The 26,727-nt window shown below is 42.1% G+C and overlaps 1 protein-coding gene across 2 annotated transcripts in view; it reads left to right on the top strand.

Moving 5' to 3' along the window:
- cyfip1 (cytoplasmic FMR1 interacting protein 1) overlaps positions 1-26,727 on the top strand; it is a 97,369-nt gene that overhangs the window by 3,507 nt on the left and 67,135 nt on the right. For both annotated transcript variants that reach the window (XM_007891098.2, XM_007891101.2), the window contains exons 2-9: positions 17,974-18,097; positions 18,801-18,890; positions 19,661-19,738; positions 20,164-20,265; positions 21,479-21,660; positions 23,151-23,247; positions 24,595-24,723; positions 25,330-25,434. In XM_007891098.2, coding sequence (XP_007889289.1) covers positions 17,981-18,097; positions 18,801-18,890; positions 19,661-19,738; positions 20,164-20,265; positions 21,479-21,660; positions 23,151-23,247; positions 24,595-24,723; positions 25,330-25,434 — 900 coding nt within the window. In that variant the 5' untranslated portion in view covers positions 17,974-17,980. The remainder of the gene's footprint in view (positions 1-17,973; positions 18,098-18,800; positions 18,891-19,660; positions 19,739-20,163; positions 20,266-21,478; positions 21,661-23,150; positions 23,248-24,594; positions 24,724-25,329; positions 25,435-26,727) is intronic.

The raw sequence follows: 26,727 nt of genomic DNA, 5'->3' as shown, positions 1-26,727 counted from the left end.
CATGTCACCTTGGAGCCAGTTCAACTCCCAAAGAGACCCTGCTTCTGCCCCCGCCCCGTTTAACTACTACAATTAAATACTATGGCAAAACTCTTCCAGTATCACCATGTATACAATAAATGGTTGGAAGGATTGAACACTTTTTGTGCTGTTTCTTTCTCCTAATATTCTGCAAGTATTTTACTATTTTTATTTGTTTATGATTATTCCGGCAAATTACTTATTTGACCATTGGGGTATTACAGCAAACTTGATCCTGCCTTCACCCAAAGTCCACAGGCACATAGTAATCAGGATCATGATCTGGAACTTCTCCCTCCCCCCGCACCAAGCCCAACGACTTACTGAGGACATTAATTCAGCCCAGACTGGGATCAGCTATCTCAGCCCAGATTGGGATTTGAGTCGGCAACACCTGTTCTGTCTATAAGCTTTAAATATTTTGGGGGTTTCCAGATGGAGGACAACCTTCTCTTCTGAAATACACTTTTGTAAAAGAGAAGGGAGTTTCTCTCCCGGTGACCTGGCTAACAATCCCCCAAGTAAAATTGGGCACTCACTCTACAACTGCTTCTCAGCCATTGCTGTGTGGCTTAAGGGAAACTGGCTGTCATGTTTCACCTACAAAATATACAGTCAAACCACTTTAAAATATAACCTGTGAAGCACTCTGAAACATCTTGACAATTTGATAAGGCGCTACATCAAATTATAACCTAATTGCTTTTTCTTTGGTTAGGCGGGTTCTGACACAATAATAATCCTTGCATTTGATATAGTGCCATATCACGTATTCAAGACGTTTCAAAGAGCTTCACAGGATATACTGTAAAATGAATAGATCGCTTCACAGTCCAGCACCTCCCTATCTGTGATCTTTTCCTACCCCACTCCTCCGCTCGCCCCCTACGCTCAACTTACTTGGGCCGACTGCATATCCCAACTGCATCTACCCCGTCCCACTCTTCCTTGCTTGGCAGCTGGCCGTCTCATTGTGAAGCTCTGAGAAATCCTACATGAAGCATGCTATATAAAGGCAAGGCATATTGGCAGCAATAATGCAAAATTGCAGGCAAGTCTGAAGGCTTTTAATGCTGTGGAAAACACTGCTTGTGGTTACTCATAATTCATCATTTTAAATTACTCTCGCTGGTGATCATCTTGTAGATATGTTCGCCTGCCCTCCTGTTGCATTGGCTGAGAATGCTCCCTGAGGATGTTTTAAGTTTCGAAAGTCCCAAAGATTATACTTGTACTCTTGGATGTTTCTCTCAATTTATTTGACGATGTTTATGCGCCCAACATTATGCTTCTTTGAAATCCTACTGACAACACTAGATTGCCATTTGCAGAGGGCTAGGAGTGGGATTTGTTTCTCCCTTGACAGCAATTGGTACTTTAACCAGGTAACCTCGGGCTGCTGTTGAAATGCAAGACAGTTGGAACGCAATGTATTAAAATTATAGCAATTAATGCCATTTTGGGGTAGTATTTTACTCCTAACCTACTATTATCTTCAACTTTTATTCTTTCTTATTTATATTTGGTTTTATCTTGATTTGTGTCTTCAGGACCCGCTGGCTTCAGTGTGGCAGGTGGGTTGGTAAGAGGCAGTGCTGGGCTCTCAACTTCTACTGAGCTGTCATCTCTAATAATGTGAGCATGGGCTGAATCCAGAGAATTAAAATTGTAGTTCACCAGAAGACATCAGAAACAAAGTTGGTTCAAATTCTGATACACACGAAGGTGGCGGGAGGGTTGGGGGGCATTCACTAAGACAAAACAATGTTCTGGAACAGGTGGTAATGATCTTCCCGGAATTTAAGTTGGAAGGTTTGGTTTCAAGCCCCACGTCAGGACTTTGAGGTCATGATCTAGGCCAGGGAGGTCCAACCTTTTGGCTGCTGAGGACAGATGCCAGGCTTGAGAAACACCTGGGCTGCTTAAATAATATTTTTGTGTTTCCTCTTCCAAAAACATAACCTAACATTTACACAGCGCCTTTTCCACGTTGGAAGGACATGCCAAAGCGCACTGTTGGCTGGGCCCTCAGGCTGGGGATGGGAGCTGAGAGAGGTGGGATGGGGAGGGGAAAAGATGACCAAAAGCACGGTCAAAGCGTTAGGTCTTGATGTGCCTTGAATGGGGGGAGAGAGATTGCAGAGGTGGGGAGTGGGAATGAAGTCCTTAGAGGAGTTTCTCACTGGGGAAAGAAGGAGCTCGCTGTGAGGAATCTATATGGCACGTCGCTCAGAGTCTACTCCAGCTATCCCCTGCGGCCGATCATCTGTCCTGACAGTGAACCACAAAACTCTGCCCTTATTTCCAGTCCCTGTCTGTCCTCTCCCTCTGTTTTTCTCTCTCTCTCCGCTCTCCCTCTGTTTCTCTCTCTCTCCCCTCTCCCTCTGTTTCTCTCTCTTCCCCTCTCTTACTCGCTGCGCTCACTCTTTCCCACACACTCTCTCTTACTCATTCTCTCGCACAGCTTCTCTCTAACACTCGCTCTCCCTCTCTTCTGCTTTCCCAATCATTCTCTCTCCCCCTCTCTTTATGTCAATCAGTCACATGGCTCACTGTCTGGCAGCGAAAGAAGAGAGCTGATGGGAGGTTATATTTACTGCTTGCCTTCCGCTTAACTCGAGAGGGACCGCCTGACAGGCTACAGCAATGGCCAGCATTATGTACACTCCCCGTGCATTGAGCTGCTGTAACGCGAGGACAGTTCGCCGGGGAGGGAGCGGTCAGCCTGTAGTTGGAAATGGTTTTAGGGCCTGAATAAATCATCCCCTGGACCGAATGCAGCCTGCGGGCTCCAGTTGAATCCCCCTGATCTTGGCAGACACATCAGTGCAGTGGTGGGGGAGTGATGCATTCTCAGAAGAGCCATTGATCAGATGGCTTTTGAGATGAACCGTCAGTTTACTTGTTCAGGCGGATGTTAATGATCCCATTGTACTACGTATTTGAAAAGAGTTTCTCTTGGAGTTCTGGCTAACATTCCCCGAAATAAAGCTGTCCATGGCTGTTTGTTGGGCATTGATGTGCACAAATTGGCTGTAGTAATAATAATAATTAACAATAATACTCTTTACGTTTGATAAGGCGACTCATCATGTCGTTGAGACGTCTCAAAGCGCTTCACAGAATGTCTGAAGTGGATTGACTGTGTATTTTGTGTTCGAAACGCGGCAGCCAATTGCGCACAGCATTATCCAACCATGTTTGCCTATGAATACAGTCAGTACAGTTTACATTCAAATTCAGTGTTGCATTTGAGACTTTTTGACGATGTGAAAAGTTGCTGTAACAAATACAGTGATTACTTTTCTGTATTAAACTCCTGAGGTTTGAAAATCCTCATGTTCTTATCCTCATATCGCCAATAAATAATAGTAATCCTTGCGTTTGATATAGTACCTTAGCATGTTGCCTCAACACCTCAAAATACATCAAAATGACAGGATTCATTGCAAAGTGTAGTAACTGTATTTGAAGGTAGTGCATTATACACTCTCCCTAAATGTTCTAAATAAAATACTTTTAAAATCTGTTTGAATTGAGTAGGTTGCACAAGTTATTCAGACAATTAAGGGACAGATTCATCAACAATAACTTCAAAATGAATTGTTTGCCACCTACAAATTTAGTGTCTGTTAAAATCCAGGTTAAATAATTTTAACAAGATTATCATTTGGCATGCTGTGGGGAACTATGTAATATTTCAGTAAGTTTGAGGCAGGAATACACCTTTTTATCTTGCACAACCATCCAACTTCCCAAAAGGTTGCAAGACTTCTGCTTATGATTTATTTGGTAAACTGATTTGTGGAAATATAATTTTCTGCTTCTCCAGCAGTTTCTCTTAAGAAGCACTTTATCATCAAGTAAAGAAAGGCAAGGAGAACTGATGAAAAAGGATCAGGGATCTCAACTTTTGAGCAATGAACCACTCTGAGACTCAATATTGTGGTGCCCGTTCCTTTTAGGTTGCAATATATTTTGCATCTTAAGATGAGGAAGTCTTGCATTGGACAAACATGCTTCTGAAAATGTCCTATTCCTCACATTTTCATAATACAGATGAATATATATTTCCAAAAATAGTTTGTTTCTGCAATTCTGCTTGGTTGGACTTCCTGAAGTGAAGTGGAAATAATTAGCAAACCAAATCTAGTTACTTTTGTTTTAGTCAGCTAGGTGTTTGACACGTGCAGAAACCCATTTCCATGCCTAAGAGTGTCAAAACTAGACTGGGAATTCCACAAATTTATGTCATCTATCCCTGCATTTTTCCCCATGTCTGGAATAGAACGTGCACTCTCTCCTTTAAGTCCAGTTTGCTTATAAGATGCAAATAAGGGAATAGGTGTTCGGTGAAAGTTGGCGAGAACCAAAGCTTGGGGGCCCCAGAATGTTTGTTGAGGCACTGCTGTGGTTTAACCAGTGAAAAGTCCGTAACTTGCTATTGGGAGCATTTTCTGACAAGCTTCCCACTGCTTGTCCAGCCAGTGTCACCCTCCCCATTACTTCGACTTGCCGGTTTAGTGGGAAGTGCATGTGCAGATTGGTTGCTGTGTTCACTAACAAAACTCATTTATAATAATATAATAATAATAATCCTTGCGTTTGGTACAGTGCTTTTCACGTCTTCATAGCGTGTCACAGAATATGCTGTAAAGTGAATTGACCGTATATTTGTGGGCGAAACATTTGCAGCACTTCACAAAAAAAAACTCTGAAGCACTTTCAGATGCTTCAACGTGATGGGGTGCTGTATCAAATATAAGGATTATTATCATTTGAGGTTTGTGTTGGGCAGTTGATTTATTATTTTACAGCTGAACGTACTTGTTTCTTTTGTGTGCTGATAAGAAAGTGCACTGCCAAATTTAGACTCCTGGCTTCACAACAAACAGCGGTTTGCTTAAAGAAAAATGCAAACACAGCCCTCTTTTGACATGAAACCACACACAGCTGGGAGTTCAGCAGGGAGGGGCTGATTTCCTGAGACTAGCGTTCATGTGTGCATCAGCGCACACTCAATAGAAAATCAGTGACTGTGGGGAGTTTCTGCTTTGATTTAATGTAATTTTTTTAAAAAAAATCTGCCTGCGTTTGTCCATCTGGGTGTGGTCAAACCAAATTCTACTGTTAATGTTAAATACATAAAATACATTTGAAAGTGAACATATCGCAATTATGTGGCAGATTGTTGTATTTAACAATACCAAACTACATTTGTAAAGCGTCTTTCACATCGGGAGGACATCCCAAAGTGCTGAATATTCAGGAATTAGGATCCACGCGGGGGAGTTTGGTATCAGGGAGGGTGGGAGATTGGCCAATCGCACGGTTGAAGAGGAGGGTCTTGAAGTGTGCCTTGAAGGAGGCAAGGGAGGGAGCAAGGTGAAGGGAATGTGGGATGGAGTTCCAGAGGGTGGGGGCAGAGAGTCTGAAGGCAGAGAGGTGGGGTGGGCCGGGAGGGGGACATGAAGCAGGCCAGAGCCTGCTGAGCAGAGGGAGTGGACCAGTTGATGAGGGATTAGCAGGTTGGAGAGATGGGGTGGGGTGGGTATGGCCACGGAGGGCCTTGAAGGTGAAGATGAGAATTTTCAACTCGATCCTCTGAGGGATGGGGAGCCAGTGGAGCCGGGCGAGGGTGGGGGTGATGGGGTCACGGAGCCTGGTGTGGGAGAGGACACGAGCTGCAGAGTTCTGGATGATCTGCAGCTTGTGGAGGGAATAGTTGGGAAGGCCGACAAGCAGGGTGTTGGCATAGTGTTTGAGGGTTTTGTGTTCTGTCAGGCATGAACGCAAGCTGAAAACAAATAACATGTGCCTTTTGTAAATGGGGAACTGAACATGCCTCAAGTAATAACAATAGTTGTCCTGGATTTACTGTAGTCTTAACGAATTCAAGTTATATGGCTTGAATGATATTTTGCGATTAGGGCTTCATACTTTTGTTATACTGCTGGGATTCAAAATTCAGCCAGTGGGTGTTTAAACATGGTAAATGTATTCTAAAATAGATTTGATATATTTTTAAAAGCTGATCCAGCAACTGTAAAAGCAGAATTAGACACATTAGTCATAACCAGTGCCATTACTTTTTGAAAATTGTTGATCTGGGACATTAATCATCTACTTCAGCATGCAAAGTACTGTAAAAACTCATTGTATGGTTAAAAATAAATGCCCATTTTGGTAGCCTGAAGCTAGTGGGAGGATTTGTTTGATTTTACCAGTTGAACTGTCCACACAAATGCACATGATTGCCAAAGGGCATTTGTAGCTGAAGCCTAAGTGGTATAAATGCTGACGCAAACCTGATCAATACATTTTTGCTGCCTGCGATTGTTCACTAGATTGTTTGGCTGTTTTGTCACAAGCTCAGTTAATTGTCCTGTATACGATATTCAGTGTTTTTTTTAACTCCATGTAATTTTCAATCCTGGTCAACAATCCTCCAGATGCTCAATACTAATTACTGTACTGGTGAGTGTTTTCAGACATTTCAGCACGATAAATTATTTAATAAATTATTTAAAAAATATACAATCTTGCATATTGTTCTTAACATGATGCATTTCCATAGCCAAAGGAAAAAGGTTTTAAAGTTAGTGTAATGTAAAACTATCCTGGAGTGTGTGTGTGTGTATGTGTATATATGTATGTTATAATTGTTACACTTGTGGTTGATCTTTTTCCTGAACAACCATAATTCATTCTTGGAATGTCTAAAGGCCTATACGATTACTCTCATCAGTCGTGTAGTTTTCAGCGATTTTAAGCTTTTTGTTAAAGAGACTTTGGCCACTGGAAAAAAAGGTCAGAAGTAACGGAATAAATTACCTCTGTTGTCACAAGTGACAGGTCATCCGGAAAGGTAGTTGAAAGTAATATTTAGTGATCTTTTCAGTAACAGTTTCAAGCATTTCACTATTAATTTCATAACAGTAGAGAATTAAGTGACACGTTCACCAACAACTTACATTTGAATAGCACCTTTCATGGAGAATAAATAAAGTGCTTCATGTTAGACTGAATTGAGTAGTGCTGAGCAAAGCAGCTTTTGGTTTGGCTTGCAAGCCTGATGATTCTGACTGAACAGACCATGCTGACCACATTTGTTTCAGACTTTCAGGTTCTCTGCTTCAAAGAAAAACTTGACGTGGTATTAGAAAATGCATTCCCAACTAAAATGGGAATGCAAATTTGAAGTAATGCTTTGATGAACTCGTGTTGAAGTTTATTTGCCTTTTCATTCAGAACTCTGCAGCTCGTGTACTGTCCCGCACCAGGCTTCGCGACCACATCACTCCCACCCACTCGCCTCCACTGGCTCCCCATCCCCCAGAGGATTGATTTCAAGATCCTCATCCTCACCTACAAGGCCATTCACGGCCTCGCTCCCTCCTACCTCTCCAACCTACTATCCCCCTACCTACCTGCCCGTACCCTCCGTTCCTCCGGCTCCGGTCTACTCCACGTCCCCCGCCCCAACCGCCCTACCATTGGTGGCCGGGCCTTCAGCCTCTCAGCCCGAGGCTCTGGAACTCTATCCCCCAGTGCCTTCGCCGCTTCCTCCCTCTCCTCCTTCAAGGCCGGTCTCAAAACCTTTCTCTTTGACCGTGCCTTCAGCTCCCCTCTCGACTCTCTACCCCCACCTCGCTCCCTCCCTTCCCTCCCCTCACCCTGACCATTTCCCCCCTGCTCGGGTCATGACCCAACTGTGCAGCGCCTTGGGACGTCCTCCTGACGTGAAAGGCGCTTTATAAATGGAATCTTGTTGTTGTTGTTTTAGACATTTTGGATTCTCGCACGTTACATGTTCGTCCTTCCACTATTTCCTCAACAATAGAATGAAGCGTCAATTCTTTCTCATTTGTCATCGATTTCCTTCCTCTTTTATTGTCAGTCGCATGCAAATAATAGTCAGGAATACCATTACAGAAAAGCAGAGGAACCAGATCCCTTTTTAAGAAGTCATGAAGTAGACAGATGGTGGCCATTTTGCAGCACAAACAGACATCAATTTACATAGAAATCCAATATAACTTATATTTACATAACATTGTTTGCATTGATGTCTCAAAATGCTTTACACAGCTGGTTAGGTACCTGAGTTTGGGGGTGGGGGGGGAGGAGGGATGAAGGATCTCGGGGGTCTGAATGGGGGAGGAGAGAAAGATGATGTGAAAGAACAGTCAAAAGTGCTAAATTTTCAAGCGGGCTTTAGAAGTTGGGAGGGAGAGAGTGAGTTCAAAATTCTCACTCTTGCCTTCAAATCCCTCCACTCCTCTGCACCCCCCCCCCCCCCGACCTCTCTGACCTCCTCTCTCCAAAGCTTTGGAGCACTTCAGAGAGTTGGAAGGGGGGGCAAAGATGATCAAAGGTATGACTGACAGATAGATTTTAAGATTGGATTTAAAGATAGAGAGGAAAGTAGAAGCAGAGAGTTCTGGAGATTGGAGGTGTAATAACTGAAGCTTACAATGGTACAGCAGAGGATACATAGCAGGCCTCTGATAGCTGAGTGAAGGAGATGGGTAGAGTAGTGGGTTACGAGGAGATCAGAGATAGGGAGGTGCTAGGTTGTGAAGGGATTTATATTCAAGGGTGAAGAACTTGAAATTGATTTATTTGGAGACAAGGAGCCAGTGGAGCCACGGTGAAGATGGGGGTGATAGATGTGCGGAGTTTGGTGCGGGTGAGGGTAAGGATGGAGGACTCTTCGATTACCTGGACCTTGTGGATGGTGGAACTGGGGAGACCAGCGAGGAGTGCATTTGAGAAATCAAAGTAACAAAAGCATGGTTGACTGTTTTGGCAGCATCTGGTGTGAGGGAGGGGGAAGTGAGTTGAAGGAAAGAGTCTTGGCCAGGGACCGAATAATGAGGTAAAGAAGAAGAACAGCTGAGGTTGTGCACAGACTTACTAAGTAGAGCATCCTGTGGTTTCCAAAGTGCTCGAGTGGTGTGACTCAGATCAATTACAGCAAGACTCTGTGGTTGATAAGTATCAGTTCAGGTATTGTGGTGGTGCATGCATTAAATTACATTCATTCCTGTGATGCCTCTGCTGCTGTTATTGGACTAATAGTTTGTTTTGATATGAAGGACTGAGCCTGGTGAGAATGAGTTTATACAGTACAGTATTGCACCTTTTTCTAGAAAGGAAATGTTTAACCTACATATCTGGTTGCCTACAAGTAGATTAGAAGTTCTTGCAGCATTTCCCTGTAAACTGTAAGAAACGATGTTGGACAATGGGGAGACCAGTGAGGAGTCCATTGTGGAAGTCAAGACAGGAGGTGACAAAATCATGGATGACTGTTTTGGCAGAATCTGGTGTGAGGTAAGGGGCGTAGTTGGGCATGTTGCTGAGATGAAGGAAAGCAGGTTTGGTCAGGGACTGAATATTAGGTGGGAAGAACCCCCCTTCCCCACCCTGACCTTCAGCTCGGGTCCGAAACCCTGTCTGTCCAGCGCCTCCCGACGTGAAAGGCGCTCTATAAATGCAATCTTGTTGTTGTTGTGTGACTCAGCAGATAGTTGATACTGTTTAATGAAACAGTATGTTAATAATACAATAACAAAATTACATTTATAAAGCGGTTTTCATATTGGGAAGACGCCCAAGGTGCTGAACAGTCAGGGATCAGGACCCGAGCATGGGGGGGTTGGGATGGGAGGGGGTGGAAAAGAGGGGTTAGGGGGCAGATGAAGGCATGGTCGAGAAGGAGGATCTTGAGTTGTGCCTTGAAGGAGGCAAGAGAGGGAGCGAGGTGAAGGGATTGGGATGGATTTCCAAAGAGTGGGGGCAGAGAGGCTGGAAGTCCGGTCTCTGATTCTAGGGGATTGGGCTGGAGATCTGGAGCAGGCCGGAGCCTGCTGAGCGCAGGGAGCGAACAGGTTGATAGGGGGTCAGCAGGTCAGATATGTAGGAGGGGGAATAACTATGGAGGGCCTTCAAAGTGAGGACGAGGTTTTTGAATTCTATCCTCTGAGGGATGGGGAGCCAGTGGAGCCGGGAGAGGGTGGAGGTGATGGGGTCACGGAGCCTGGAGTGGGAGAGGACACGAGCTCCAGAGTTCTGGATGATCTGCAGCTTGTGGAGGGAAGAGTTGGGGAAGCCGACAAGGGGGGAGTTTCCGTAGTCGGGTCTTGAGGTGAGGTCTTGTTGTTGAATTTTCCTTCCCTTGAACAAGATGCCCAGTTGCCTACAACAAGCCAACAACAAGATTGCATTTATGGAGCGCCTTTCACATCGGGAGGACGTCCCAAGGCGCTGGACAGTTGGGTCGGGACCCGAGCAGTGGGGAAATGGTCAGGGTGAGGGGAGGGAAGGGAGGGAGTGAAGAAGGGGTAGAGAGTCTAGAGGGGAGCTGAAGGCACGGCTTCGTGAGGTGGAGTGTGCAACCGTGGTGCTGATGCTGCCAGAGCCTGAGGTGCTGAAGTGCTGACGTGAGCCAATCAGGAGAGCCTCAATCTTGCTGACATTCGGCTGTAGAAAGTTGGCTGTTATAAAGGACTTGATGTCAGACTGACGGTCTTGTCAGGATGTCGGTTGTCCTGGAATCGAGGGTGGAGGCAGAGAGATAGAGTTGGGTGTCATCCGCGTATATGTGGAAGTTGACCCCATGTCTGCGGATGATGTCATCAAGAGGGAGTATGTAGAGGATGAAGAGGAGGGGACTGAGGACAGAGCCCTGAGGAATACCACACGAGGTTGTGCGGTGGTTGGAAGAGAAACTGTTGGCGATGACAAATTGGAGGCAGTGTGAGAGATAACACCTGAACCATTCAAGGACAGAATCTTGAAGGTTGAAGTGAGAGGAGAGGTGGTGGAGGAGGATGGAGTGGTCCACGGTATTGAAGGCAGCAGAGAGGTCGAGGCGGCAGAGGTTTGCACTTGATTATCAAGTGGAAATAATCCTTGAATTTGATGTATATGTAGCGTCTTATCAAGTCCTCGAACCGTCTCAAAGAGCTTCACAGAATATACTGTAAAATGAATTGACTGTATATTTTTGTTGAACAATTAATGATGTTTAAATTCCTTGTCAACACCCGAGTTTACTGTGATGTTCCAGCATATTCGTGTTTCTATTGCTTAATTGTCCGATTGTGAAATTGACCAGTTTCTTCTTTTGAATGTTTTTTGTAGTTATGTTTTTGGAGGATAGAGCAAAGGGGACCTTTGGTTAAAGCTTTTTCAGATGAAAGATCCATTGAGTTATCTGTAGGTGTAAATGCAACAACAAATGTGCCATTTTAGAGTTTTAGAAACTGAGTGTCGTCAAAACATGTACTAAGTTGAGACTGGTTATAGGAATTGCAAATTGTACTTTTCATGCTTTTAATTATTTGAATTATGCAACGGTTACATCTACATACGCTTTGAGACGTCTAGAAGACGTGAAAAGCGCTATATCAAATGCAAGGATTATTATTACATACAAATTACTGCAATTGTTTATCATATGGTTTTTGGTTTGTTATTTAAATAGATCTTATTCGAGTTTGAGGGGAAGTCAACTATTTAGAAATTAAATCTTTAGTTTTTTAAAAAAAGGAATTTATTTGAAAACTGCCAAATTTTATTTTTCAGGCGTTAGAAAGTGCTTTTTGTCAGTATCACCCTGGAGTATTAAGTTGTTAATTTGCTATAATGCAGGGTCTGGATCCAAGGTATTGGTTCCCGTGTTATAATAAATAAACTTTGTATTTGATAAGGCACCTAATCACGTCGTTGAGAAGTCTCAAAGTGTGGAAAAATGACTGAATTTCAGGTTGTCAGGTTATTTCCTGAGTGTTTTTCGATAATGCAATAGCTTAAAGCCAAAATTAGTAACATTTTTGTTTCATTGGTTGATTGTTAGAGATGTTATTAAAGTTCTGATTCATACTCCAAATATACAAGGTTCTGAATATACAAGGTTCATTGTAGGTTTTAGTTGCCTTCCCCCCCAACAAAAAACTGAAAGTGCTTGTACCCACTTTGTGACTCACTCCAGTGTGTGCAAAGTGATCAATTCTGTTGTCACTGAAATTTGTGGTTAGGGTTTCCAGTAAAATTTGCTTTAAAAAAAACAAAGTTGATTTTCACCTGACTCATTTTAATGTGTTCTTTCACATTTCCTTTTTTACTTGAGGTTTTTAAAGCGCTCTGGGATGCTACCCCAGCATATATGAAGGGCGCTATATAAATGCAAGTTGTTGATGTTTCCCAACCTCCCTCTGGACGTATTAGACCATTGCAAATGAAAAGTAATTAAAGGTTTACACTATTTTATTTTTGAAAAGAATGCCCTTAATGACAGCAGAGAGGCTGCTAGTGATCTGTAAATGTGGGTGACATTTGCATACTATGTTGGTGTGAACTGTGAAAAGTTATCTGGAGAGAGCAGATAAGCTGCAACACCAATGTGAAGCACTGGTGTGAGTAATTAAGGTGCTAAATTAAATGTGCTGCACAGGAAGCAAAACGTTGCGATCTTGGCTCTGTTCGAGACAAAGAAATTTGCAGAGCAGAAGGAGGCCATTCAGACCATCGAGTCTGCACCAGCTCACAGAGCAAAGATATCACTCCAGTCACCCTGACTCCCACATTATCCCCATACCCCTTCTTTGATATGTGTGTCTACTTCCCTCTTTAAAAACTACAATAGAATTCATCCCCATCACTCTGCTCGACAGGATATTCTGCATCCCAACCAATCCCTGGGTGAAAAACATCCTCCCAAGTCTCCTTCCCCATTCTTGTGGCTACATCTTTTAACTAAATCCCCTAGTTACTGACTTCTCTATCGGTGAAATTATTTTGTCCTATTTATCATAACAAACCCCCGCATAATTTTGTGCAACTCGATCGGGTGTCTCTTCGGCTGTGCTTACAGCTACCTTCCAAGCCCTCATCCCCGGAATCATTCTTGTAAACCTCCTTTGCATTCCCTCTAACACCTTAACATCTTTCTGAAGTGTGGTGCCCGAAACTGGATGCAATACTCCAATTGTGGCCAAATCAATGATTTATACAAAAATCATGTTTGCTTTAGTTTTGTACTGTTTGCCCTTGTGTATAAAGCTGAGCATACTATCAGCTTTCTTTACAACCTACCTTTGCTATACAACTATAGTGCATGCTTGGTAAACCTTGCACTATCGGAGGAGCCATATCAGGTCCTCTGACCGTTCAGGTGAACCTTCAAAATCAAAATGAGTTTATTCCGGTGTCTGAGACGACAATCCTCTAAATAAAATTGATCATTCACTTCATGGCTGTGCTCAAATTGTCTGCCATGTTTGACTACAAATACGCAGTTAGTACACCTAACTGTAAATTCTGTGAAGTGCTTTGAGTCAGAAGTTTATGGGTTCAACACTTGATAAGTTGCTACCTCAAATGCAAGGTTTTTTTAAATTAACCAAATGTACGTTGGAAGAAAAACAGCACTTTTATAACGCTCATCATTTTTCAGTGTTTCAAAGCGCTTTGCAACAATTACTGTGAAAAGTAGTGACCTTGTAGGAAAAAGCATTGGTGGAAATAGACTGGTTAGCGCATAGAACTCGCTTTAACTGCGGAAACCTCATTGATCTCCCTGGAATACTTCCTGTAGATTTAATTCCTTGAATCCCCAACGATAATCAAACAAAAACTCCACAATATTCATTCTGTAGCCCACAACATTCATCCCTATGTAAGCAGATGACACCCAACTCTATCTCTCTGTCCCCACCCTCGAGCCCAGGACCACTGATGTCCTGACAGTCTGCCTGGCAGACACCAAGTCCTGGATGAGAGCCAACTTTCTATAGTTGAACGTCAGCAAGACCGAGGCTCGCCTGACTGGCTCGCGCCAGCGTCTCCACACCTCAGGAACTGGCGGCATCAGCATCTAAGGATGCACGCTCCACCTCAAGCTATTCATCAACCTAGGCGTCTTGTTCGACCCTCAACTGTCCTTTCTCCTCCACATTTGTGCCATGACCCGCTCTACATTCACCCACCTCTGCAACATTGCCCACTGCCTCACCCCTCAGGCCACCGAAACCCTCATACGTACCTTTGTTACAACCAGGCTCGACTATGCCAATGCCCTGCCCGTCAGCCTTCCCAACTCTTCCCTCCACAAGATGCAGATCATTCAGAAATCTGCAGCTTGTGTCCTCTCCCGTGAGGCTCCGTGACCCCATCACCCCCACCCTCGCCCGGCTCCACTGGCTCCCCATCCCTCAGAAGATCGAGTTCAAAATTCTCGTTGTCACCTTCAAGGCTCTCCATGGCCTTGCCCCCTCCTACCTCTCCGACCTGCTAATTCCTTAACAACACATCCGATCCTTCCGCTCAGCAGGCTCTGGCCTGCTCCATGTCCCATGCCCGCCCCGCCCCACCATCGACGGTCGGGTCTTCAGCTTCTCTGCCCCCACCCTCTGGAACTCTGTCTCACATTCCCTTCGCCTTGCTCCCTCCCTTGCCTCCTTCAAGGGGTTCCTCAAGACCTGTCTCTTCGACCGTGCCTTTGGCCACCCTCCCTGATCCCCAAACCCCTCCCTCTCTCCCTACCCACCCCATGCTGGCCCTAATCCCTGACTGTTCAGCGCCTTGGGATGTCCTCCCGACGTGAAAGGTGCTTTACAAATGTAATTTTGTATTGTATTCATCTCCACACTACTTTTCAAACCTTCCTTCTGCAGGCAACTCCCTTGCCCACCTTCACACTTCACTGCAACATGGAAACCACAGTTTTGTACAGTACTGTTAATCTGAAATTAGATATATACAGTATTTGGTATCTTTGGGTAGATCCATTGTTTTGTGAGAGGTTTAATACTTTAGCATAAACTACCTTTAGGAGTTTATCACCTTTATCCATCTTTTGACTGAGCTGTTAACTGTGTGTTCTTACTCTGTCCACTCACTCCCGTGTTATTTGAAATTTGAAAACTTTGAAAACTTGTTTCTTCTATTAACAATCTCCACATAAATTTATTCAAGGGCTATTGATGGGTCCTTTCTGTGTGCAACATGGCTGCTCTTAGATGTTATCCTACATGAAAGGTGCTATATAAATACAAGATGTTGATATTGCTGATATTGCCTCAGAAGACTCAGTGAGTGCTCTTGACAGCAATTAACTCTGAAGCGATTTGAGACATTTAAATTTGGTAAGTGCTGTATCTATAAAGTACAGTATTTAATTAATTATCTAGTTAACACATCTGCTGCACTTGATTCATCATCTGCAAATTAGTAAATAAGAAAGCAGATGTTTCTAAAATATGATGCATGTTACTGTCAAAGATAAATGAAAGGCAATAACAATTTTAAATTACAATTGTAATTAAATGATCTTGGTTCTGCTGATATCTATAACACACAGTCTGTATTTGTAATTGATTAATATCTCTTAGACCGTGTGTCAGCCTGGCTCAATGGTGCACTCTCGCCACTTGTGACAAGGTTGTGGGTTGAAGCTCCAAATTGAGACTTGGATCACATAGTCTAAGCTGACACTCCAATGCAGTGCTGGGGATGTGATTGTATTCTCGGGAGTGCCGTCCATCGGACGAGACATTAGGTCCTGTCAGTCTGTTCAGGTGTATGTTAAATATCCCATGGCACTATTCCAAAAGAGAATGGAGTTTCTCCCGGTGTTCTGCCCAACAAAATCCCCAAACAAAATTGGTCACTCACTCCATGGCTGTTTATGGGACACTGCAGTGCACAAACTGGCCACCTTTTGCCCGACTACACATTACAGTATATAATGTAGAGCACTTTGAGATGTCTTGATGACATAATTAAGCGCTATATTGAATGCAAGGATTATTATTATCATTACACAATTAGTTTGCCTTTAGAGCCGACTAGTAGTCTTTAACAACTAGTTCCCTTCAGCCTCTCAGCCCCGCGGCTCTGGAACTCCATCCCCCAGTGCCTTCGCCGCTTCCTCCCTTTCCTCCTTCAAGGCCGGTCTCAAGACCTTTCTCTTTGACCGAGCCTTCAGCTCCCCTTTCGACTCTCTACCCCCTCCTCGCTCCCTCCCTTCCCTCCCCTCACCCTGACCATTTCCCCCCAATGCTCGGGTCCCGACCCAACTATCCAGCGCCTTGGGACGTCCTCCCGATGTGAAAGGCGCTCTATAAATGAATCTTGTTGTTGTTGTTCTCTGACTCCACGTGGGTCTGAGAAGTCCCAACTCTTAAATGGTCTCTGCATACAAGAGATCTAACTAAGAAAAGATGTAGCGCAGTGGCGAGCCGGCCAGATGACATTCTGTGCATGCCTGGATGTCTTGATGGCATAGTGTACATATCATAGTGTCAAGACGTTAGTCCTTTTTGGAATTTTCTTAGTCAATTCACTTTACAGTATATTCCGTGAACGCTTTGAGACGTCTCACGACGTCAAATGCAAGAATTATTATTAAGCACTCTGGGATGCTACCCTGCGCGAGAGCACTATATAAATACAAATTGTTCTTTTTATTATAATATTATTCTCCAAATCAAAGCAGAATTAAAAGAGCAAAATCGCCTTCTAGTCAGATATATCTCCCAGCTTCTGCAAAAGTTATCTGTTTCATGCAGAAAACTTTTAAACTCAAAACTCTTGACATTAACAAGATACTTACACGGTAATATCCATGCATTAAATGGAATGTCATTTCCCTCCAAAAATCTGCCAGAGACTGTAGAGAAATAGTGGATCAATTTTTCCCAGCGGCTTTCCAGACTCGAGAAACTACAGTATAAAAGGACTATTACATAATTGTTCAATTGAACTGCCGCCTTCTAACTCCTGCCAGACATTCATTGTCTTATTTGTGGTGCTCGTCCTGAGCTTTTTGTTTGCATAACTGCGGTTACGTTCCTTTATCCGTTCTGTAGTAGACTTTGCTGCTGAGCCTGCTTCTTCTTTTGAACTGACTGATTCCTCTGCCTGGAAAACCGAGTTTAAAAATATTTAAGGTTAAAAACGTGGATTGAATTGTTTTACAGGATAAATCTAAAACATTGAGATGTAAAATATTCTATAACTTAACCTTGTGCAGAATTATACAGCCCATTACGTCTCTGGATATGTTCTTCCTTTACGTCTAGCTTTTCAAATAGTTTTGATCAGGAAGAGATATTGCAAGACATTGATTCCTGGTATCATTGATTCATTTTGACTTGCAGTTTCAACCAAGCTGATAAAATGAGCAGAGCCTAATTAAATATACAGTGGATGGGTTCTCCAGTGTTTCTTGCAATGAAGTAAACAAATGCACTAACATTATTGATGATAATGGGATTGTAGTTGTGCCCGATTGAATTTATTGAATTTGATATAAGGAAAGGCTTGACAAACTGGGACCTTTTTCTTTGAAGCTCAGAAAACTGAGAGGGGATATGATCGAGATATATAAGATGATGAAGTTTCCGGTGGTCAGGGGGTCTAGAACTAGAGGCTGCAATTTTAAATTCAGAACTCGGAGGTCCAACACAGAGAAAGGAAAACCTTTTTCACACCGAGAGTGGTAAGACTACGGAATTCTCCTCCACGGTCAGTTGTTTGGATGGCAACCATATACACATTCAAAAAAAGACTGGACACAAGGCTCAGAGAGAATAAAGTTGAGGGATATGGGGAAAAAGCCAGGATATTGGGATTAGGGATAGTTTCTAGGATAGGCATCAGGTGGAGTGTAAACATCAGCCAGGCTGGATGGACCGAATGGCCAGTTGATTCTATGAATCTATACATTCTATGAATCTACATCGCTTCTTATTTCCCAAACTAATAAAATATGCATTTTAAGCTTGTTTTTTTTTACCCAGTGATCATCACTGGAACATATAACATCACCAGATTGAAATGAACTTTTTATGACTAATTTATCTATTGAAGTCGCTCTGTAAAATTATGCTGTGCAATTATTTTAGTTTTTTTAAATTTTCCATCCCTTACCTTTCCCAGAAGGACCATGACTACGCAGGTGACTTTAGAAGATGCCCTCTCCAATGTGGAGTTGTTGGAAGACCTCCCATTGCCTGATCAACAACCTTGCATTGAACCTCCTCCTTCATCATTATTATACCAGGTTAGAGGGCTGTGAAATACATGCATAAAGTGGACACCATTTAAGCCGGACGCTGGTTAATCGGAAAAACACCCAGCCCGATTCGTTTGTATTCTCAGCTATTTTAAATATGCCAGTGAACCCCGCAGAAAATTCTGTGTTAGTTGCTGCTGCGCCTACTCACTCGCCACGAACGGCTTTGGGATGGAGATGATAGAGTCAAATTGTGATTGATTGACAGTGGACTCCAGCCATTCACAAGCGGCTCTGGGCTGTCAATCAGTGAGGGGGGGGCAGAGGATGCCCATCCATTCACAAGCACCTCCAGGCTGTCAGTGACCTTGGAGCTCCAGCTAATTGGTTCCCCTTCCCGTCCGATGGGGGCGACAATGGGAGGGAGAATACGCAGCCACCGCTCCTCTGCTGGGTGGGAAGATCTTCGGTTAACCTCGGACGCTGCTTAAACTGGACAAAATTGCCGGCACTGCTGTGTCTGGTTTAAAAGGTTTCCACTGCATAGTCAAACGAGGAGGAAGAGGTGACTGTGAATGCAGAGAGGGCAGTGAAGACGACAGCAGGCTACAAAAAATGTTTTCACCTTTGGGATTAGTGTTCAGCTTGTTTAGGGAAAGAAATGAATATTTTTTAAAATCCAGGATGATCTTTTTCCAAGTATAATTTATTTCAAGTTATAGAATAAACTCATTTTCTTCCTTCTCTTTAGCCAAACTTCAATACTAACTTTGAAGACCGAAATGCCTTTGTTACGGGCATTGCAAGGTATATTGAACAAGCAACAGTTCATTCTAGCATGGTAAGTTAGTCTTAGATACAAAGTTTATGTTTTACTTATATTTACACCAATTCCTGATGAGATATGGCTCTTTGGGCAGCGGTACTTTATCCAAGTTTCCATTGATCATTGAGTAATTGTCAGAAGTCTAATTGACTGTGGAAGGTATTACATCTGAGCTGTATCCTCTCTTCTCCAAAGTGTGCATATGTGTGTTTTGGAGCAGGAGCCACTGGAGTGCCAAACTCATGTTGGGTTTTAAAACCCATGTAATCTAAGAAGACACTCTAATGCAGTGCTGGGTGTACTGCATTGTCAGAGATGTGTCCTTTGGATGAGAAACGAAACTGAGGTCCCATCTGCCTGTTGATGTTACAGCACTGTTCAAAAAGAGAAGGTAGTTTCTCCTGGTGCCCAGCCAATAATAACTCCCCAAACAAAATTGGTATTTAATTCTTTATGGGACATTGATGTTTGCATATTGGCTGCTGAATTTGCCCACAAAATACACAATGACACCACTTTGCAGTATGTCCTGCGAAGCTCTTTGAGACGTCTCGATGATGTGATAAGGTGCTGTATCAACTGCAAGGATTATTAGTAACTGGTGCTGTTTTATTGTGTTGGTAATTGCTGCCGAACAAGTGGCAAGTAACACATTTCTAGTGCTTAAAGCTAACTTTATTATTTTTTTTTAAAAATGACCTCTAAATTAGTATCTTTTATATTTGGCTCAGAATATGATTTACTTTGCAACATTTAACTTTTCAAATCTTGCTTTCTAATTTCAGAATGAAATGCTAGAGGAGGGTCAAGAGTATGCTGTAATGCTGTACACTTGGAGAAGCTGTTCACGAGCTATTCCTCAGGTATTGGCAAACTATAGCCAAAAGTAAAGGAAATCCAATATTCTCAACCCTGTTGAACGTTTCCTTTATTTTTATATGTATCTTTTTGTGCCCAACTCCCGTGATACTGATTGAGGATGAGAGAAACAGACATCTGAGCACCTAATTATCAACTTGCTGACTTATTGACTGAGAAATTTAATTATTTTAAACAATCTAAGTTATTTTCTTTTTAGTATTACAGAATACCACACAATAATTATTCCAGCAGTCTCTTCAGAAGTGTATGTTAAACAAAAACTAAATTTGCTGCTTGTTGGGTTTGAGCCTCCTTTTCTCTTTTAAAAAGTGCATGATTTTACAGATTTATTTTGCAGAAATTGGTTGTGTTGGTTTCAAGTTTTAGTTTGCAAAATAAAGATATTCTGTCTTGGTCTCTTTCGCAGGTGAAATGCAATGAACAACCCAACAGAGTGGAAATTTACGAGAAGACTGTTGAAGTCCTTGAGCCCGAGGTCACAAAACTCATGAACTTTATGTATTTCCAGGTAAGGAATGTGTGTGACTTCAGTTTGATGGAAAGCGCATTCAGTTGTTTCTGTGCTCTTTGTAAAAAAAATATTTTTCAACCCAGATACTATCCACATATATATATATACAGTCAATTCACTTTACAGTGTATTCTGTGAAGCGCTTTGAGAAGTCTAGAATACGTGAAAAGCGCCATATGCAAGGTTTATAATTAATATTATTTTCCTTTATAGCTATTCTTGTGGGTTAAACTACTCGTGAAGTAATTTTAAAATGAGTTCTATGAATCTACATTGTGCTATGTGAAATTCCATAGCAGTGTTACATGCTACATACAAATCAATTTTTAAAGCCCATGATGCAAACATCATCTTGAAAGTATTACCTATCAATTTATGCGTCAAGATGTACAAATAAATCATTGTTTAGGAAACTACTTTGTATCTGACTGGAATCAGGACTATTAGAACACTGAGCTCAGGAGTTCGCGTTGCAAATTTAGCAAAATCTTTTACCTTCCAAAAATCAAAAATGATTCTAAACTGAAGTCACTTATATTTGCTTTGACTCGCACATCTGCTAGAATGGAAGAACACATTTTAATGTAAATATTGATTTTAGTCAGCCTGTGTTAGCCTGTCTTAGTTGGTAGCTCTCTGGTCTCAGAGTCAGAACAGTAGGGATCCAAGCCCCACATTTGGATTATGAATTCAGCCTGGGCACCGCATTATTGGGGATGTTGTCGTTTGGATGAGGCATTGAACCAAGATCCTGTCTGCCTGTTTAGGTGGATGTTAAATATCCCAACTTTTTCATAAAACTGGAGTGTGCAATTGGCTGCTGCATTTCTCCCACAAAATATACAGTCAATTCACTTTAATGTATATTCTGTGAAGCGTTTTGAGATGTTTCGAAGACATGATAAGGCGCTGTCTCAAATGCAAGGATTATATAAAGAGAGAGGAGTTTCTCTCGGTGTCCTGGTCAACATTCCTCCAGATAATACAGGTCATAGACTTCATGGCTGTTTGTAGGATGTGCGCAAATTGGCTTTCATGTTCACCTCCAAATATAGTCACTACATTTCATAGTAAAATTCTGTGAAACACTTTGAGATGTTTCAACAATGTGATAATACGCTATATCAAATGCAAGCATTATTATTACATGTTTTTTTTCGTGTAAATGCTCTTTACTCACCTTAAAACTTTGTTTTTCCTGTGCCAACAGCGCAATGCCATTGAGCGGTTTTGTAACGAGGTTAAGAGGCTTTGTCATGCAGAGAGGAGGAAAGACTTTGTTTCTGAAGCTTATCTTCTCACACTGGGCAAGTTCATCAATATGTTTGCTGTGCTGGATGAGTTGAAGAACATGAAATGCAGTGTGAAAAATGACCACTCTGCATACAAAAGGTGAGATGATTTTGTTGTAAATATTTTCCTCAAATCATAAGGATGCCCAGCCCCTGAAATTTATATACATCTTTGTTTTACTGATCAAGGACAATATATTACTTGGCTGCAGTTTGTTGAACCTACAATTTTTGGCATACATGATAGAAGAATGACTGCTTAAGAGGAAGGATTGTGCCACTTTAATGAGAAGAGCTACCAGCAATACAGTCTATTGACTATACTGTTCGATCCATCCAAGTTTTTTTTGTAGTTCTTAAGAAAATTTGTGTATGTATTTTGATCAGCCATGTGTCTGACACAAGTGGACACACATTACCATGCTTAAGAGTATCCAACCAAATTGAGAATTCCATGCAAAAGGAAAAGTACTGCAGATGCTGGAAATCTGAATTAAAAACATAAGTCGCTGGGAACACTCAGCAGGTCAGGCAGCATCTATGGAGAGAAGAAAGGTTATCGACTTGAAACATTTGACCAAAGGTCATCGACCCAAAACGGGTGGAATCTATTATGTATTTCTGACTGTCAGTCTTGTAGGGATGTTGATGCTTATATCCTTGTTTTGTGGGATTTATTTACAGTACTGTTAATTTCCCCATTATTTTGTTTGTGTCATTGACTGTTGGTCGCTCTTAAAGTTGGTGGGCACACAAGAGGTTAGAGTCGTCTTTTCATACCTCAGACTCAACTCCTTTCTATTTCCCGTTAAAGTGTTTTGTTTTTCTTTTGGTCTACCAGATGTCTGGCACCATGCTTAAGAGCGTCCAAACAAACAACTACACGTGCAAATTTCCCTGAACTACCTGCTAAGCTTCTGCTGCTTGTCCAGCTAGAAACACTCTTCCTGTTAGGTCTTTGGTTCAAAGGGTTAACCGCAGCTTAAAGGGAAGAACACCTTCCCCCGTTGATCCAGTTTGCCCCTCCGAATCCTGCCCATGAGCCTGGCGGGCTGGTCTGTCATTAGCAGTGTCTGAGACCCACTTGGTTTAGGACCCAGACTATGGAGACCACCACAGAGAATTGACTCGATTCCGACATTCCATTGCAGAGCATATCACCTTACGCAGCTCAGCTCCTAGCAGAACTAACTTACCTAGCCACCCCCAGAAGGACAGTAACTAAGTTGGTCATTTGATATCTCCCAAGCACAAATATGAGCTCTTCTGTGAAAAGGATAGCAGTAGACAAATACCTGTTAAGTTGTATGAAGTAATGCTCTAAATAACCAGTGAATATAAATAATCCTTGCATTTGATATAGGCATAACTGTCATAAACATAAAGTGTATTATCAAGATGTTGGTATGAGTAGCACCAAATGGGTGTCTGGCTGTCAGGCTTCTGATGTGTGTCATTTTAGTACTTTATAGTATCAAACACAGAAATATGAAATAACATTCATGTTCAATACGATTGTAGTTCCTTGTGAAGTGAACGGTAATGACCTTGTGGTGATTAACCTTTTCACTGGAAATCGTTTCGTTTTAGAGCGGCTCAGTTTCTGAGAAAGATGTCTGACCCACAGTCCATACAGGAGTCTCAAAATCTCTCCATGTTTCTGGCTAATCACAACAAAATCACTCAGGTGAGTAAGCATGTTGCAGGTGAGAAGTTTTCGATGAGACTTTTGTTTTTATTGTGGCCTGCTTAAGAGTTGGAAGCTGAGGTCCATGTCGGTTTTTGATCTGTTGTCTGCCGAATATACGAGTCATTTGAAGCTATTGAATAGTTTGCGGTCTTGCCTGGGTTTTCTTTAAGCAAAAGAAAATACTAGCGTTGTTGTTCTCCAATGTAGTTGTTCTATGTATACATCTAACAATCTGGCTAACACAGTACTGCGTGCAGCTGCTAGAGCTAGTAGAATGGAGAGAAACTGATCGTCTTGGTAGATTTCACTTACTTAGTGTTTGACGATTGTTTTAAATCACACAACATTAGTTTTGTATAACTCATCAATCCTCAGTGTTGAAAATATTAGAAATGTTGCTGTTTTACGATCACCAGTTTTTGAGCTTCTTATATTTGCTATCTATCATATAATGTTTACAGATCAGCTGTTCCCCTAAATCTTTTAATAGTTGTCCACCAGTTTATCCATTTACTTTTTAAACGCTATGATAGTTCAGCAGCAGCATTTTATTTAGCAGAAGACATAGCGCAGCAGATTATAAAGACCGAATGAGCAGTAAACATTTTTAAGAGCTATACATTGATAAATGGCATGCAGTTGCTATTCTGAAGGATTGAAAATCACCTTTTATGATATTCCTCAGTAGTAAAGGACCTGAATGGTGCAGTGAACTGAGAATACCCTTAAATTTAATCTGCGGTAAATGCTGGGTTGTTCAATGTTAGCTTGAGCAGAGCAGGATCATTATAATTGACTAGGGAGTAAAAAAATCGGCCAGACCTCCCGCTTCTGATTGCATCTATAACTGCTGCTGAAAAGTGCGTGATTGTGGGCAAGAAGTAAAGACAGTATCGTATCTGGCTATATGCCTTGCAGTGAAATAAATGTTTTTTCCCCCTTGTATTTGATATATACATCATTGAGACATTTCAAAGCGTTTCACAGAATAGACTGTAAAGTGAATTGACTGTATATTTTGTGGGTGAAACGTGGCAGCCAATAGCGCACAGCAAATTCCCATAAACAGTTGTGAATTGAATTGACCAAATTATTATTATTGTCTAGATTCACATGAAAAGTGGGCTTTTGGGAGAGGAGCCAAAGGCTGCTGGGAAATAGTTTCCTGGCATGAGCCACAGCCTGGGCGGGGAGGCAGAATGTTTATTTAAAAAGACTACCATTCATAGTTTGGTGAATAACATTTTTCAAGCAAATTTACAGTGCTCCTCTTGATGAGCAGAATTATAGTGTTGTTAGTTATGTGCATAGAGGTTAATTGTAAATGTACTGCTGTCTTCCCAGACACTGCAGCAACAACTCGAAGTTATTCCGGGTTATGAGGAGCTACTTGCTGATATTGTGAATATAAGTGTGGATTACTATGAGAACCGAATGTACCTTACTCCTGGGGAGAAACACATGTTGCTCAAGGTATGTTTTTTTTATATAAAAAAGACATGGAATGGAAGGTATGTTCTTGATTGATGGTGTCGGTTGCTTGTTAGATTACAACAACTTACATTTACATCTCGGAGCGCTGAACGATAGCGGACTTTGACACCGAGAAGGGGACTATCAAAGTCGGTTTTCACTGATTTTTAAAATGCCCTGTTTTCTCCAGTAAAAATCAATTCAAGAACATCTGTATATTTGCCCCATTTTTTATCTTTACTGTACAGCCAATCTGACATTGATCTAGAGTGGTTAGATGTGGTTCCAGGTCCAGGAATGGATATAAATGGACTTGCTTTCAAATATACAGTAAAACTCGCATAAGTCTGGTCTGCATATATCATATAATCACCTAAGCTGTACATCTACCCGAGTTTATATTCTATGCAAATTTTTGCGTAACTTATATTTTGCATAAGTCATATTAAATGTACGGTCCCAACTGATATGACTTGTGTGAGGTTTACACCATCCAGGTTTGTATATTGGATTTGGGAAATGTTTGTTGTGTTGAAAAAACAATAAAAGGAAAGAGCTGGATTTTATTTTATTGGACAATTAAAATAATGTGGGATCCTCTTGCAGGTGATGGGGTTTGGACTGTACCTCATGGATGGAACTGTCAGCAACATATACAAACTGGATGCCAAGAAGCGAATTAACTTGAGCAGGATTGACAAATTTTTCAAGGTAGATCTTTGGTTGATTTTAATTTCAACTCTTCAGATTCTGTCTAATATTAGCTTGTCAAACTATACGTGTACAATGCAGGCCATTCAGCCTATTTACTCACGTGGTGGTTGACCGCCAAGAAGCCATCCATCCTAATCCCATTTTGCTGATTCTAACCCTGGTTGTGTTACTAGGTCCTCTAGGCTATGTTTCTCCACCAAAGGACTTCTCAGTTTCAACACACAACTGTAGTTGTGGTCTGAGGAACCAGTCCCTACTATTGGTGATGAGGCGCTATGTCAAATGACAGGATTACTAACTAGTAATCCTGTCATTTGACATAGCGCCTCATCACGTCGTTGAGCAAACGACAACACATTTACATTTGAACAGCATCTTTCATGTCGGGAGGACGTCCCAAGGCGCTGGACAGTCAGAAGTTTCAAAGCGCTTCATCGAATATATTGTGAAGTGGATTGACTGTGTGTTGTAGGTGAAACACGGAAGCCAAATGCACACAGCAATGTCCCACAAACAGTCTTAGATTGAGTCGTGAACTTACTCCAGACTAGTGGTGTTCTTATTTTGCCTCGAAAACAGCCGCTACTCTTGACAGTAGTTACCACAAAGCTCTTTGAGTTTCAATGTGAGAAGGTACTGTCAAAGAGCAGTTTATTTTTTCCTGAAGGGTATCTCCTGCAACCTAAACGAAAACCTGTGCTGTTATTTGAATGGTGGAAACACCTGTTTCTGCTGCCCCCTTCCTTCCTACGTCCATTGTCGATGGGTTGTTCCTGGATTGACCCAATAAAAACAAGTGCTGGTTTGTACCACAAGAGCGACCTCTTTTATATTTCCCACTGGCGCAAATGCTTTTAGACAGTATATTTTCTGAAGCACAGATGACACCTGTGGGCAGCATATAGGTAATGCAGCTGCCTGCAGACCTTTACAAATGATTTCCAACTGTACTGCCTAAATCACTTACTCTTTTAGCACATTTTATCAATATTTAATGTTTTGCTTGATGATCCTCGAGCTTGATATCAGGAGAGCTGTGCAAGTACTGATTCGTGCTGAAACCTGAATGCACAGAGGACGCTCACTTCAAAATTGAATGTGGATTGTATCCTATAAATGACTGCCACAGGCCCCACTGAGATTCTGAGTGGCAACTTCCATGAAGCAGATAGACAAAGTTCCATGCTGTTACATCTATTTGGTGCCTGGGCTGGTTCCATTCTAGGTCCTAGGTCCTATCTGCGTTTTGTCACTGAGGAGTGACTTTGCCAATTGAGTAGGATCCGCTGC

This window comes from Callorhinchus milii, unplaced genomic scaffold (assembly GCF_018977255.1).
Source record: "Callorhinchus milii isolate IMCB2004 unplaced genomic scaffold, IMCB_Cmil_1.0 Scaffold4, whole genome shotgun sequence".
In the NCBI taxonomy this organism is placed as follows: domain Eukaryota; kingdom Metazoa; phylum Chordata; class Chondrichthyes; order Chimaeriformes; family Callorhinchidae; genus Callorhinchus; species Callorhinchus milii.
This window is presented reverse-complemented; position numbering and strand designations above follow the sequence as displayed.